The sequence below is a fragment of the Lepus europaeus genome, chromosome 14, assembly GCF_033115175.1.
Source record: "Lepus europaeus isolate LE1 chromosome 14, mLepTim1.pri, whole genome shotgun sequence".
NCBI lineage: Eukaryota > Metazoa > Chordata > Mammalia > Lagomorpha > Leporidae > Lepus > Lepus europaeus.
The window spans coordinates 69425894-69439764 of record NC_084840.1 but is presented as its reverse complement, the minus strand read 5'-3'; the positions used below and the strand labels follow the sequence as shown (position 1 = coordinate 69439764).

At 41.7% G+C, this 13871-nt stretch overlaps 1 protein-coding gene across 2 annotated transcripts in view; it reads right to left on the bottom strand.

The window, feature by feature from the left end:
- UPF2 (UPF2 regulator of nonsense mediated mRNA decay) overlaps positions 1-13871 on the bottom strand; it is a 131165-nt gene that overhangs the window by 7530 nt on the left and 109764 nt on the right. For both annotated transcript variants that reach the window (XM_062210910.1, XM_062210911.1), the window contains exons 19-20: positions 12412-12579; positions 1440-1581 (exon numbers count right to left, since the gene is read on the bottom strand). In XM_062210910.1, coding sequence (XP_062066894.1) covers positions 1440-1581; positions 12412-12579 — 310 coding nt within the window. The remainder of the gene's footprint in view (positions 1-1439; positions 1582-12411; positions 12580-13871) is intronic.

The following is a 13871-nucleotide window of genomic DNA, read 5'->3' as shown; positions in this document are numbered from 1 at the left end:
CCAAATCACAAATATTTATTCACACAATACTCTTGAACAGACAGCAGTTTATGAAACACACTGCTGTACAAAAACGTTATACTAAACATCACTGTGACTCTAAAATCTGCATATCACAGGAATGCCAAAAGGATGGCTTATGAAGTCCATGGACTCTGTTATGATCCAGCTCCCTGCTAATGAGCCTGAGAACGCAGGGCAGGATGGCCCAAGTACTTGGGCCCCTGGATCCATGTGGGAAACCAGGAAAAAGCTCCTGGCTCTGGCATGGACCAGCTCTGGTCATCACAGCCATTTGGGGAATGAACCAGTGGATGGAAGAGCTCTGTTTATCCCTCTCTCTGTAACTCTGTCTTTCAAATAAAAATTTTTAAAATATATTTAAAAAAATTAACTTCTTGGGGCCAGCATTGTGGCATCATGGATTAAGCTGCCACTTCTGATGCTGGCATCCCATATCAGAGTGCCTGTTGAGTTTCACCTGCTTCATTTCCTATCTAACAAATGCTCTGGGAAAGCAGCAAAGGATGGCCCAAACATTTGGGAGACTCAAATAGAGTTCCAGCTCCTGGCTTCAGCCTGGCCATTATGTCCATCTGGGGAATAAAACAGAGGATAGATGGTTTTTCTTCATCTCTTTCACTCTGCCTTTCAAATAAATAAAATCAAATGTAAAAAAAATGATATATTTATTTATTTGAAAGGCAAAGGTACAGAGAGAGAAAAGGAGGGACAGAGAGAATCTTCCGTCTGCTGTATCACTTCCCAAATGGCCACAACAGTCAGGGATAGGACAGACCAAAGTCAAGAGCCAGGAGCTTCTTCCAGGTCTCCCACGTGGGTGCAGGGGCCCAGGGACTTGTGCCATCTTCCACAGCTTTCTTAGGCATATTAGCAAGTAAATGGATCGGCAGTGGAGCAAACAGGACTCAAATCAGCACCCATATGGGTGCTGTGCAGGCCACAGCTTAACCCACTGTACCACAGAGCCAGTCCCCAAATTTATCTTAAAAAATTAACTTCTCCAGGCTGTTGTTGTGGCATAGTAGGCTAAGCCTCTGCCTGTGGTGCCATATGAGTTCGTTTCCTAGCTGCTCCTCTTCTGATCCAGCTCTGTGCTATGGCCTGGGAAAGCAGTTAAAGATAGCCCAAGTGTTTGGGCCCCTGCACCTACGTGGGAGACCCAGAAGAAGCTCCTGGCTCCTGGCTTTGGATTGCCATTGCGGTCATTTGGGGAGTGAACCTGCAGATGGAAGACCTTTCTGTCTCTCCCTCTCTTTCTAATTCTACCTCTCCAATAAATAAAATCTTAAAAAAAATTAATTTTCTCAGTATAGACAAATGTGACACAAAAAGGTAAGATAATATTTTTGATTCTCTATATATAAAACACTCAGAAAAGCATCAGAATTTTCCATTTTTTACAAATAATTTTATACCTTGATAATCTTCTTGTTCTTGCCGTTCATTGATATCTAGTGTAAGCTTTTTCATTCTCATCCTTTCTTCTTGTTCTGCCTGTTGCTGGTTCCAATGATTTGCAGCAAGTTGAGAAGACATGGGCACGTTAAGAATCTTAAACTGAAAAAAATAAATAGAAAATAAAAACTAAGAATCATAAATAGTCTGAAAAAAATCAAAAGAAACAGATTTCATAGTTAAATGAGTTCAGAAAAATAATAATGTCTTTCATTTGCTATAAATTAGACAGTAGTAACTAAAAACATCTGGGAATAGCTACTAGTATTACTATGATTGAGACAATATGCAGTAGGACTGGATAAGAAGTGAAAGGCCACGGAGTTCAACCTCCCTAAGAAGAAGTTCCTGTCACTGCACCCTGCTGGAAGCACATATCTAGCAACAAGGAACAATTTTCCACCCTGTAGAACCCGCCATACATGGGTAATTGTCAGAGTGGCTATTTTTATACAGCAAATCATAATCTGCATCATTTTCATGTCTTAACTACTAGGCTTGAACACCCACTCCTAGAAAACTGTAATCTTTAATTACTTCTGTACACCTGTCATTTTGCCTATTTTGTAATCTGTTATCAGGGATGCATTTATATCCAAACAGGACTGGCCCCAATTGTTCATTTCCACTAACAAAAGCAAGAAAATAACCCATCCTTCTCTTTATTTTTCAAAATACAGGAAGATATCTAAAAAGTAAGTGAATTAAAAAGTCAGCTCAAAATAAATTTTCTGCCAAACTCCTTAACCATACAAATATATATAACATGTGAAATGAATACCTCTTAAACAGTAGGTTACCATGAGGTACCATTAGTAATTCATAGAGAAATTCTTTCCTTTCAGCACTACTCGTGTAGAAAGCATTCTACTGCACTTGTATTTTCAAACCCAGATGCAATGAATGATTAGTAAAGAAAAGTTCCACTTCATAGGCATTACGGGGGCTGCCCGTTGTGGCGCAGCAGGTTAAGAGGCTGCCTGTGATGCTGGCATCTGCACTGGTTTGAGTCCTAGCTGCTCGACTGAAGTGCTTGGGCCCCAGCCACCAATGTGGAAGACTGGGATGAAGCTCCTGGCTTTGGCCTGGCCCAGTTCCAGCTGTTGTGGTCATTTGGGAAGTGAACAAGTGAAGGAAGATCCCTATATCTCTTTAACTCTCCTTCAAATAAGTAAACCTTAAAAAAAAAAAAAAAAAAGGTACCATTAACAGAATTGGGCCAAATTTTTATGACAACATGGAAAGTTATTACAAATTCTAGAGAAAGATTACAACTTTCTCTCCAAAAAATGAGAATGGTATCCACAGTAAAGGTTTGAAGTAAAGCAATTTTCCAATCTTCTCTTAATAGAATAACCATGAGTAGTTAGCAGTATATAAGAGGTACGGATATGTTTGTCTATATTAACAAACACAGAGCTACATAAAGGAATACAAAAATTTTAAAGCTAGGATGGCATATAAAAGAAAAATATCTGGAATATATTAACAATTCAATAAATTCCAGCTATTATTGCTGTTGTCATCATAATTATTACCTTAATCAGAGACAGGAATTCTGGGAAGTGTTATTTTCTCAGTGAAATACAAAGTATCTTAGTTTTTTTGTTTTTGTTTTTGTTTTTTAATTTGACAGAGTTAGTGAGAGAGAGAGAGACAGAGAGAAAGGTCTTCCTTCCGTTGGTTCAACCACAAAAGGCCGCTACAGCTGGCGCCACGCTGATCTGAAGCCAGGAGCCAGGAGCTTCTTCCTGGTCTCCCACACGGGTGCAGCGGCCCAAGCACTTGGGCCATCCTCCACTGCCCTCCTGGGCCACAGCAGAGAGCTGGACTGGAAGAGAAGCAACTGGGAATAGAACCGGCACCCATATGGGATGCTGGCGCCGCAGGTGGAGGATTAGCCAAGTGAGGCACGGCGCCGAGCCCTCTATTAGGTTTTGAGAACATTTTAAGTCACTTTTATTCCAAGTATCAATTAAGATACCTTCTTTGAAATGGCAAGAGCAAAGGAGGAGGTAAAAGTCGAGTCTCTTAATGTAAATTACAGACTCCAACATTATAATCCTTAATCAGTTGGTTAGTTTTCTTCTCAGTGGCTACACTGACTGGTCTTAAAACAATCAGGCAAATACAGAGGAAATTGCTTATTACTAAATATACACAAGCAAAAGGAAGAAATGTCAGTAGTTAATTTCTTGATCATCATGAAACCGGAAGCTGCGACTCTAAGATGTATTTGTTTATCTGTCATCGCATTAAAAACTTAAAAATAAGGGGGCCGGCGCTGTGGCTCACTTGGCTAATCCTCCACCTGCGGCGCTGGCATCCCATATGGGTGCCGGGTTCTAGTCCCAGCTGCTTCCAGTCCGGCTCTCTGCTGTGGCCAGGGAAGGCAGTGGAGGATGGCCCAAGTGCTTGGGCCCCTGCACCTACGTGGGAGACCAGGAAGAAGCACCTGGCTCCTGGCTTTGGATTGGTGCAGTGCCGGCCATAGTGGCCACTTAGGGGTGTGAACCAACGGAAGGAAGACCTTTCTCTCTGTCTCTTACTGTCTAACTCTGTCAAATAAATAAATAAATAAACTTAAAAATAAAAGAGTGGCCCATTTTCCCTCTTATTAGGTTTTGGGTGATAAAATTTCAAACTTACTTAGAATTCAGTAGTGAGGCTAATGATGATGGCACAAATCATGCTACTGAAACAGCATACAATATTATAAAGAAACTTTCTAATGAAGTTGACCTAAAAATGTGAAAAATTAAGGCTTTCTATTCATTTATGACTAACAATTTCTGCATTTACATCTTCCAAAGAAAAATAATAAAAGATGAACAAAACATGTTTTACGACCTAAGACAAGCTTTATAAAAGGAAAAGTTCTCAACTATTACATACTTAAAAATAACACAGTATTAAATTTAGAGAAATAAAGAGACAGATTTAGAGACAGAACCCTTGCCAAATGCCTGTACTATAAAGCTGTTAATACACTCTTAGAAGATACTTCTATTTTAACAGCAAATTAGATGACAAAATGATTAAATTCACTCAAACTAAATTTCCTGGAACGTGGTAACATCAGTAAAGGTGATTTAGGCTGCATCTGAAAACCAACCATAACTATAATTGAATTTTGACAAAATATGTATGTATAAAAGCATATAATAATTTCAAATTACTGTGCTAGACATCAACTACTCCAGTCAAAACACAGCAAATCATGACTCCTAATAAATATTAACTGCCAAAGATGGTTTAACTGCAACTACTAAGCTATAAATTACGCATGTGAAATCAAAAAGCTCTTTAAAACATTATATTTTTGTTTTAATGAATTTATTATTTAATTTAAATTCATTTTTGTCATTCACAAATATCTAAATCTACAAGGAAATTAAAAACAGTATTATCTTTTTCTCTTCAACTACTCACTTTATTGGTATAAATTTTTTTTTATTCCTAATGACTACAACAGAAGTTATTTCTGGGCACAAATTTTGATGCACAAAGAGATCTTTCATTAAAAATGAAAGATTCCTATAAGGCAACACATTTCACATTTGTAGAAAAACCGTTGCACCCAAAGAGCCAACACCCAAAAGGCAAATAAAGAAATAAAAATCAGAACAAAATACACTTTCTTTTTCAGGCCACAAAATACCAATGATGTTTCTTCAAGTAATGTTCCTAAAATTGAGCATTTTCTAAAATCTCAATAATGTTCCTAACAGTTGAAAATTTACTTAATAATTTTTATTTCATGTTTGTAAGATTTTTAAAGTTCAATGAAGTATTAAACATTAAAACTAAACTTCACATTTTAATAAGTGGGACTTTGAACCCCTCTTTTTTTTTTTTTTAAATGCTTAAGAGCTGGTGTTTTATTTTTTCTAAAGATTATTTACTTGAAAGGCAGAGTCACACACACACACACACATTCACCAGATAGAAACAAGAGATGGAGATGGAGACCTTCCATCCAGTGGATCACTTCCCACATGGCAGGGCTGGGCCATGCTGAAGTCAGGAGGTAGGAACTCCAAATTGGTCTCTTATGTGGGTGGTAGGAACCCAAGTAGTTGGGCCATCATCTACTGCCTTCCCAGGAGCATTAACAGGAAGCTGAATAGGAAGTAGCGCAGCTGGGACACTCAAAATGGCACTCTGATATGGGATGTGGACATCCCAAGTGGTGGTTTAACTCATGATCCACAATACCTGCCCCCAAACTCCTCATTTTGTATAAAGTTATATGAGACAAACAGTTTATAATCTATCCACTTGGAACCCCAAATAGTCTTATTTTGGCCCATGTAATTTAGAATTTCAGGTTCCTGAAATTAATCTATTTTTCAAAGCTCTGAAGTTTTATAAGGTAGGCTTTGATTCACCTTATTTTCAATCTCTGTGCTCTACAAAGGATCCAGCAGGAATGTACAAGTAGACAATGGTGACTATGAATTTTCATGCACACCTCAAAAAAAGGGAGTAAAAAGGAAAGCTGATTATTTACTATTCTATAATTTGATCTTTAAAAAAGACATTGATGTTCCTAAAGGACCAAGAAGTATGCCAATGTAATACCATTTTTTAGTGGCAGTACAAGAATGGGTACCAAGGAATTTCTCACTGAAGTTCCCATACACTGCCTTACACACAGACACACAGACACACACACAGCTCTCCTCTCTTTTATGCTAAGAAAAGCTGGTGGTAGGAATGGGGAGGTACATGATTTGAGAGCTTTACAACAAAAAGATAACAAACGAGATTGAACATGTGATGACTGAAAAAGAAGTCTAGTTCAGGAATTCAGCAATCCAGCCACCTCTACCCTACCCACCCCTCTACCCCGAGGCAAAGTTTCTGGGATTTGAGAATCCTGGTAACAGTGGTGAATTAGCAGTTCCATGTGCTCTGTAAAGGGCAGTTTTGACAAAGATTTAGGTACAAAACCAGGTTTAGAGAACTCACCACCAACAGCGTCACCATCAACAACAAAAATCTTTTATTTTTTCCAGAGCTAAGAGTGGAAGACAACGGACTGGTAAAGTGCCAGAGCACTTTAAAGTGCCTGGTCTATGGAAGGGGGATGAGATATTTCCTGAACATATAGTAAAGCCTACTTAGAGCCTGGGGTACAGGCAAGATCTGACAATGGCAATATCTCAGGAAGACACAGCAATGATTCACACAGAACTCAGAGTTAGTTTTCAGTAACATAAGCCATGATGTAAAGTTTATCCCGTGTTTCTAACTGGTACACAGTCAGTAATCAAGATTTACGTGCAGTATATGAGGCCAGTGCTGTGACACAGTGGGTTAAGCAGTCACCTGCAGAGTCAGCATCCCATATGGGCGCCAGTTCAAGTCCTGGTTGTTCCATTTCCAATGTAGCTCCCTGCTAATGTGCCTGGGAAACCAGCGGAGGATGGCCCAAGTGCTTGAGGCCCTAAACCCACGTAGGAGACCCAGATGAAGTTCCTAGCTCCTGGCTTGGGCCTAACCCAGCCCAGCCTTTGTGGCCATTTGGGGAGTGTACCAGATGGAAGATTTCTTTCTCTCTAACTCTGCCTGTCAAATAAAAAAACCATGAAGCTTAAAAAAAAGATTTACTGGGGCTGGTGCTGTTGCACAGTGGGGAGGGCCACTGCCTGCAGTGCCCCCATCCCATAGGGGCACCTGTTCATGTCCCAGATGCTTCACTTCCAATCCCCCTCTCTGCTATGGCCTAGGAAAGCAGAAGAAGATGTTCCAAGTCCTTGGGCCCCTGCACCCGTGTGGGAGATCTGGAAGAAGCTCCTGGCTCCAGATCAGCCCAGCTCCGGTCATTGCGGCCAACTGGGAAGTGAACCAGCGGATGGAAGATCTTTTGACTCTCTCTCTCTCTGCCTCTTCTCTCTCTGTGTAACTCTGACTTTCAAATAAATAAATGAATCTTTAAAAAAAAAAAAAGATTTACTTGCAGTATAGTGAAATAATGGTATCTTGTACAACTTTGAAGCCTTGTGTAAACAAGAAGTTACCTGACAAAAGCAGAGATAACAACTACCCAAGGTATTAATTCTCTTGAGGTTGTCCTGGGTGGGGTGGGGACAGAATATCCTTTTTTTTTTTTTTATTTTTTAAAATTTTTTGACAGGCAGAGTGGACAGTGAGAGAGAGACAGAGAGAAAGGTCTTCCTTTGCCGTTGGTTCACCCTCCAATCGCTGCTGCAGACAGCGCACCGTGCTGATCCAAAGCCAGTGCACATTAATGTTTATTGCAGCTCAATTCACAATAGCTAAGACCTGGAACCAACCCAAATGCCCATCAACAGTAGACTGGATAAAGAAATTATGGGACATGTACTCCATAGAATACTATACAGCAGTAAGAAACAACGAAACCCAGTCATTTGCAACAAGATGGAGCAATCTGGAAAACATCATGCTGAGTGAATTAAGCCAGTCCCAAAGAGAAAAATATCATTTGTTTTCCCTGATCGGTGACAACTGAGCGCCAAAGGGGAAACCTGTTAAGTGAAATGGACACTATAAGCAACAATGAACTGATCAGCTCCTGTCCTGACTTTAGATGTACAATGTAATACTTTATCCTTTTTAGTATTTGTTGTTGTTGTTGTTCTAGTACTATTGGTTGAACTCAGTAATTAACACAATTATTCTTAGGTGTTTAAATTTTAACTGAAAAGTGATCCCTGTTAAATCTAAGAGTGGAAAAAGAGAGGGAGGAGATGAACAATTTGGAACATGCTCAATCGGACTGGCCGCAAATGGTGGAGTTAGAAATGTGCCAGGGGATTCCAACACAATCCCATCAAGATGGCATGTACCAATGCCATCGCACTAGTCCAAGTGATCAATTTCAGCTCACAATTGATAGTTCTGATAGGTCTAAGAGTCAAAGAGATCACACAAACAAGACAAGTATCTGCTAATACTAACTGATAGAATCAAAAAGGGAGAGAAAGATCCAACATGGGAAGTGGGATACACAGCAGACTCATAGGATGGCAGATGTCCTAAACAACACTCCGGCCTCAGAATCAGCCCCCAAGGCATTCAGATCTGGCTGAAGAGCCCATGAGAGTATAGCAGGCATGGAAAGCCAAGATATCATGGAAAAAAAAAAAAAAAAGACCTAAATGAATGATCTCTGTGAGTGAGATCCCAGTGGAAAGAACGGGGCCATCAAAGAAGGAGGTACCCTTCTCCGAAGGGAGGAGAGAACTTCCACTTTGACTATGACCCTATCGGAATAAGATCGAAGTCAGCGAACTCTAAAGGCTTCCATAGCCCTGGCAACTCATGACTAGAGCCTAGGGAGATTACTGACGCCATGAACAGGAGTGTCAAATTGTTAAATCAGCAACAGGAGTCACTGTGTACTTACACCCCATGTGGGATCTGTCCCTAATGTGTCGTCTAAAGCGAAGTGATGCTATAACTAGTACTGAAACAGTATTTTTATACTTTGCGTTTCTGTGTGGGCACAAACTGATGAGGTCTTTACTAATTATATACTGAATTGATCTTCTGTATATAAAGATAATTGGAAATGAAAAAAAAAACAACCTGGTGTTAAAATGGAAATGGCATAGAAAATTAATTAATTTGAAAAAAAAATTATGTAGGATCTCTGTCTTTAATGTGCTGTACATTGCTATTTAATGCTATAATTAGTAATCCAATGGTAGTTTTTTCACTTTGTGTTGCTATATGGGCAAAATGTTGAAATCTTTACCTAATATATACTAAACTGATCTTCTGTATACAAAGAGAATTGAAAATGAATCTTTACATGAATGGAAGGGGAAAGGGAGCGGGAAGGGGGAGGATTGCGGGTGGGAGGGAAGTTATGGGAGGGGGGAAGCCATTGTAACCCATGGGCTATACTTTGGAAATTTATATTCATTAAATAAAAGTTTAAAAAAAAAAAAAAAAAAAAAACAAAGCCAGGAGCCAGGTGCTTTCCCTGGTCTCCCATGTGGGTGCAGGGCCCAAAGACTTGGGCCATCCTCCACTGCACTCCCGGGCCATAGCAGAGAGCTGGCCTGGAAGAGGAGCAACCGGGACAGAATCCGGCACCCCGACTGGGACTAGAACCCGGTGTGCCGGCACCGCAGGCGGAGGATTAGCCTATTGAGCCGCAGCGCCGGCCAGAATATCCTTTCAATCGCAGATGATCACTCATGACACAGTTCTCCAAGTATCCTATCTACAATAGCCGTCTCCCTCTGACGATCTGTTCCAATCCCTATCTTCTATCCTCTCATCTTGCTTTTTCTTCACAACACTATTACTAACCTGACTTTAGGTATATTTTTTATCATTTATCCCTCAACATCACAATGAAAGCTCTCCAAGAAAGGAGCTATTTTAGTTGACTACGGGTATGTTTGTACATAGGGGTTCCTGGTATGTAGGTTAACAGTTTTAACATCTGTTAAATGACTATGTGAATGAATGTGGAGCTAGGCATTGGATTTGTCTAAGACAATTGTGGTAGACACCATCTTTCATAAAAATATAACATTTAAGATGTACCGTGCTTTTACTCAATCACTAAGAAAAAATTTGCTGCCAATTATTTTAAGATTCCATCAACTCTAAGAAGCAGTCTCATTTCTGAAATAGTAAAATAGGAAAAGATTTTGCTGAACTTGATGGTACATGGCACACCCTAGAGCTGGGTCTGAGAGATGGCCTCTTCCTTGTCCACACCACGCTTCACTGTCTACAGATGTCTGTTTCAGGAGGATCTGAGTTCCATGATGGTGAGGCTTTGTCTTTATTTTATTTTTTTAAAGGTTTATTTATTTGAAAGGCATAAAAAGACAGACACAGGGATCTTCCATCTGCAGGTTCACTCCTCAGATGCATGCAGCAGACCAGGCCGGGCCAGACTGAAGCCAGGAGCCAGGACCTCCATCTCCATCACCTATTAGGGTGGTAGGGAACCAAGTACTTAGGCCATCATCACCTGCTTCCCAAGGTGTGCATCAGTCAGAAGCTGGAATCAGTGGTGCTGGAACTCAATGCTAGGGATCCCGATACCGGATGTGCATATCCCAAGAGGAGGTTTAACCTGCTGTGTTGCAAGGCCGGTCCCAGGGCCTCTGTCCTTTTATTGAACACTAAGAATCTACAGGAGTATCTGGCACAAAGAAAATGCCCAATAAACATCTGATGGGGCAAGTATTTGGCACAGTGGCTGGGCTGCCCACCTTCCATCCTGGAGTGCCTCAGTTTGAGTCCCACTTCTGCTCTCCATTCCGTATTCCTGCTAATGGACACCCTGGAAGGCACTAGACGATGGCTTGAGTATTTGAGTCTCTGCTGCCAACGTGGGAGACTCAGACTGAATTCCTGGCTCTTGGCCTTGGTCTGACCCAGCTCTGGCTGTGGCGGGCAACTGGAAAGTGAATAAGCGAATGGGATATTTCTCTGTCAAACAAATAAAATTTAAAAATTTAAAAAATTAAGTTTGGCAAAATAAAAAGTATTTAAAAGTAAGTATCTGATGGATGAACGTTTGAATCCCTAGAGCAGAGGGTGGGGAAACTTTTATCTGCCCAGAGTTATTTGAATTTTTATAACATTACTTGCAAGCCACACAAAATTATGAACTTAAAAATTAGCCTGCTATAGATTACTGATTTCAAGTCCCACCTGTGGTTGCCTTGGCAGGGCCAGACCAAATGATTTTGCAGGCTTATATACATCCCTAGGCCAGGTGTTCCCTGTCCTGTCACCTAGAGTAACAGCTTGGTTTGGGAGCTGGTTTAGAGACCATGTGTAAGACAAGGGAAAGAAGGAGGGAAAGAGAAGGACTTGGGACTCAAACAACAATATTTTGCAGGAGTCCCAGAAATCGAGCATATTCAGATGTATTAGTTCACATTATCCTTTCTTTCCCCAACTTGTTTCTGTAACCTTCCCCCTGAAAGTCACACTATTTACATGTTTTTACAAACATATATGAATTTCTTTTTTTAATTTTTAATTTTTTATTTTTTTATTTTCGACAGGCAGAGTGGACAGTGACAGAGAGACACAGAGAGAAAGGTCTTCCTTTGCCGTTGGTTCACCCTCCAATGGCCACCACGGCTGGCGCGCTGCTGCCGGCGCACTGCGCTGATCCAAAGGCAGGAGCCAGGTGCTAATCCTGGTCTCCCGTGGGGTGCAGGGCCCAAGCACTTGGGCCATCCTCCACTGCACTCCCGGGCCATAGCGGAGAGCTGGCCTGGAAGAGGGGCAACCGGGACAGAATCTGGCGCCCCGACCGGGACTAGAACCCGGTGTGCCGGTGCCGCAAGGCGGAGGATTAGCCTGTTGAGCCACGGCGCCGGCCACATATATGAATTTCAAATTTATCCTTTCCACTAAAAAATACTCATTCTGTAAAAGTCAGATGTTTTCCATATATCTAATGGATAAAATGTCTACCACCAAATACTTGAAAAGTTTCCACCTCTTCTCCCTTTGTAGGCAAAAGGTAATTTAAAAATGGGGCTGGTGCATGGCAAAGTGGGTTAAGCCAACGTCTGTGACACTAGCATCCCATATGGAAGGCCTAGTTTGAGTCTTGGCTGCTCCATTTCTGATCCAGCTCTCTGCTAATGCACCTGGGAAGCAGTAGGATGATGGACAGACAGCCTGAGTACTTGGGTTCCTGTCATCTGCATGGGAGACCCAGATAGTGTTCCAAGTTCCTGGCTGTGGCCTGGCCCACCTCTAACAGTTTTAGCCATTTGGGGAGTAGAGCAGTAGAAAATCTCTGTCTCGCTCTGTCCCACCCTGTCACTCTTTCAAAAAAATTTTAAAACTCTTTAAAAAACAGAGGTACTTCAGAACATAGAAAAGAAAGCTATTCCTTATCCTTGATACCTGACAATCAGCTGGAAACACACAGTGGACAGTTCTTACCTGCTGTTTATTGCCTTTTCTTGTTAACATGACAAATGGCATCGTGTCTGTGGACTCTGCCTCTCCTTCCCCTCCACCAAGTGGGGGACCTTTCTTCAGCTGGCTTTTGAGATGCAAAGGAATTGCAACATCAAGTTGGTGCACTTTAACAGATTCTCCACTTCGTTGCTTAAAGACAGAAATTAAGATTCACATAAATACTCTAAGATACACATGGATATACATAAATATAATTACAAGCAATTTATTCAGTGCTTCCCTAAAATATCACAATCCTAAGAGCTGGAGATCGTTTCTCAAACACAGGCGGACCAAGGGAGTATTTCTCCTTCCTAACCTCACACAACTTGGAAGGAACCATGTAATCTGGTTCATGCTCATTGCTCCAAGCCTCTCCAAAGCATACAACGTCACATGTCCTATACAGGTTCCCTGTCGCATAAATACACTTTTATTCATCTTCATAGCACACATCTTCCTGACACGTCGCAATGCTCTGTTAATCAGTTTGACTCCTTTATCCTTTTCGTAGTGCTTCCCACACACTGCTTTACTATATTCAATAGTGAATGGATTCAATAGCCATTCTGATTACCAACCCGTTTTGGGGGGTTGGTAATATTAATTTTTTTTTAATTATTTGACAGAGTTAGACAGTGAGAGAGAGAGAGACACAGAGAGAAAGGTCTTCTTTTTTGCCGTTGGTTCACACTCCAATGGCTGCTGCGGCCGGAGCATCGTGCTGATCTGAAGCCAGGAGCCTGGTGCTTCTCCCGGTCTCCCATGCGGGTGCAGGGCCCAAGCACTTGGGCCATCCTCCACTGCCTTCCTGGGCCATAGCAGAGAGCTGGCCTGGAAGAGGGGCAACCGAGATAGAATCCGGCGCCCCGAACGGGACTAGAACCTAGTGTGCTGGCACCGCAAGGCGGAGGATTAGCCTGTTAAGTCACGGCGCTGGCCTAAAACATTTTTACACTGAAAAAAAAAAATTTTTTTTTTTGACAGGCAGAGTGGATAGTGAGAGAGAGACAGAGAGAAAGGTCTTCCTTTTTGCCATTGGTTCACCCTCCAATGGCCGCTGCGGCCGGCGCATCGCGCTGATCCGAAGCCAGGAGCCAGGTGCTTCTCCTGGTCTCCCATGCGGGTGCAGGGCCCAAAGACTTGGGCCATCCTCCACTGCCTTCCCGGGCCATAGCAGAGAGCTGGCCTGGAAGAGGGGCAACCGGGATAGAATCTGGCGCCCCGACCGGGACTAGAACCCGGTGTGCCAGCGCCGCAAGGCGGAGGATTAGCCTGTTAAGCCACGGCGCCGGCCTACAATGAAATTTTTTGACCAATTAATTAAACGAACTTTCAGTGAAGATCTACCATGTGTTAGGCTTGGAGATCATATTAAAAACTTACTGTCTACCTTCAAAGAGCTCATAGACTTGTTAAGTAATATAGATATATAAATCCAC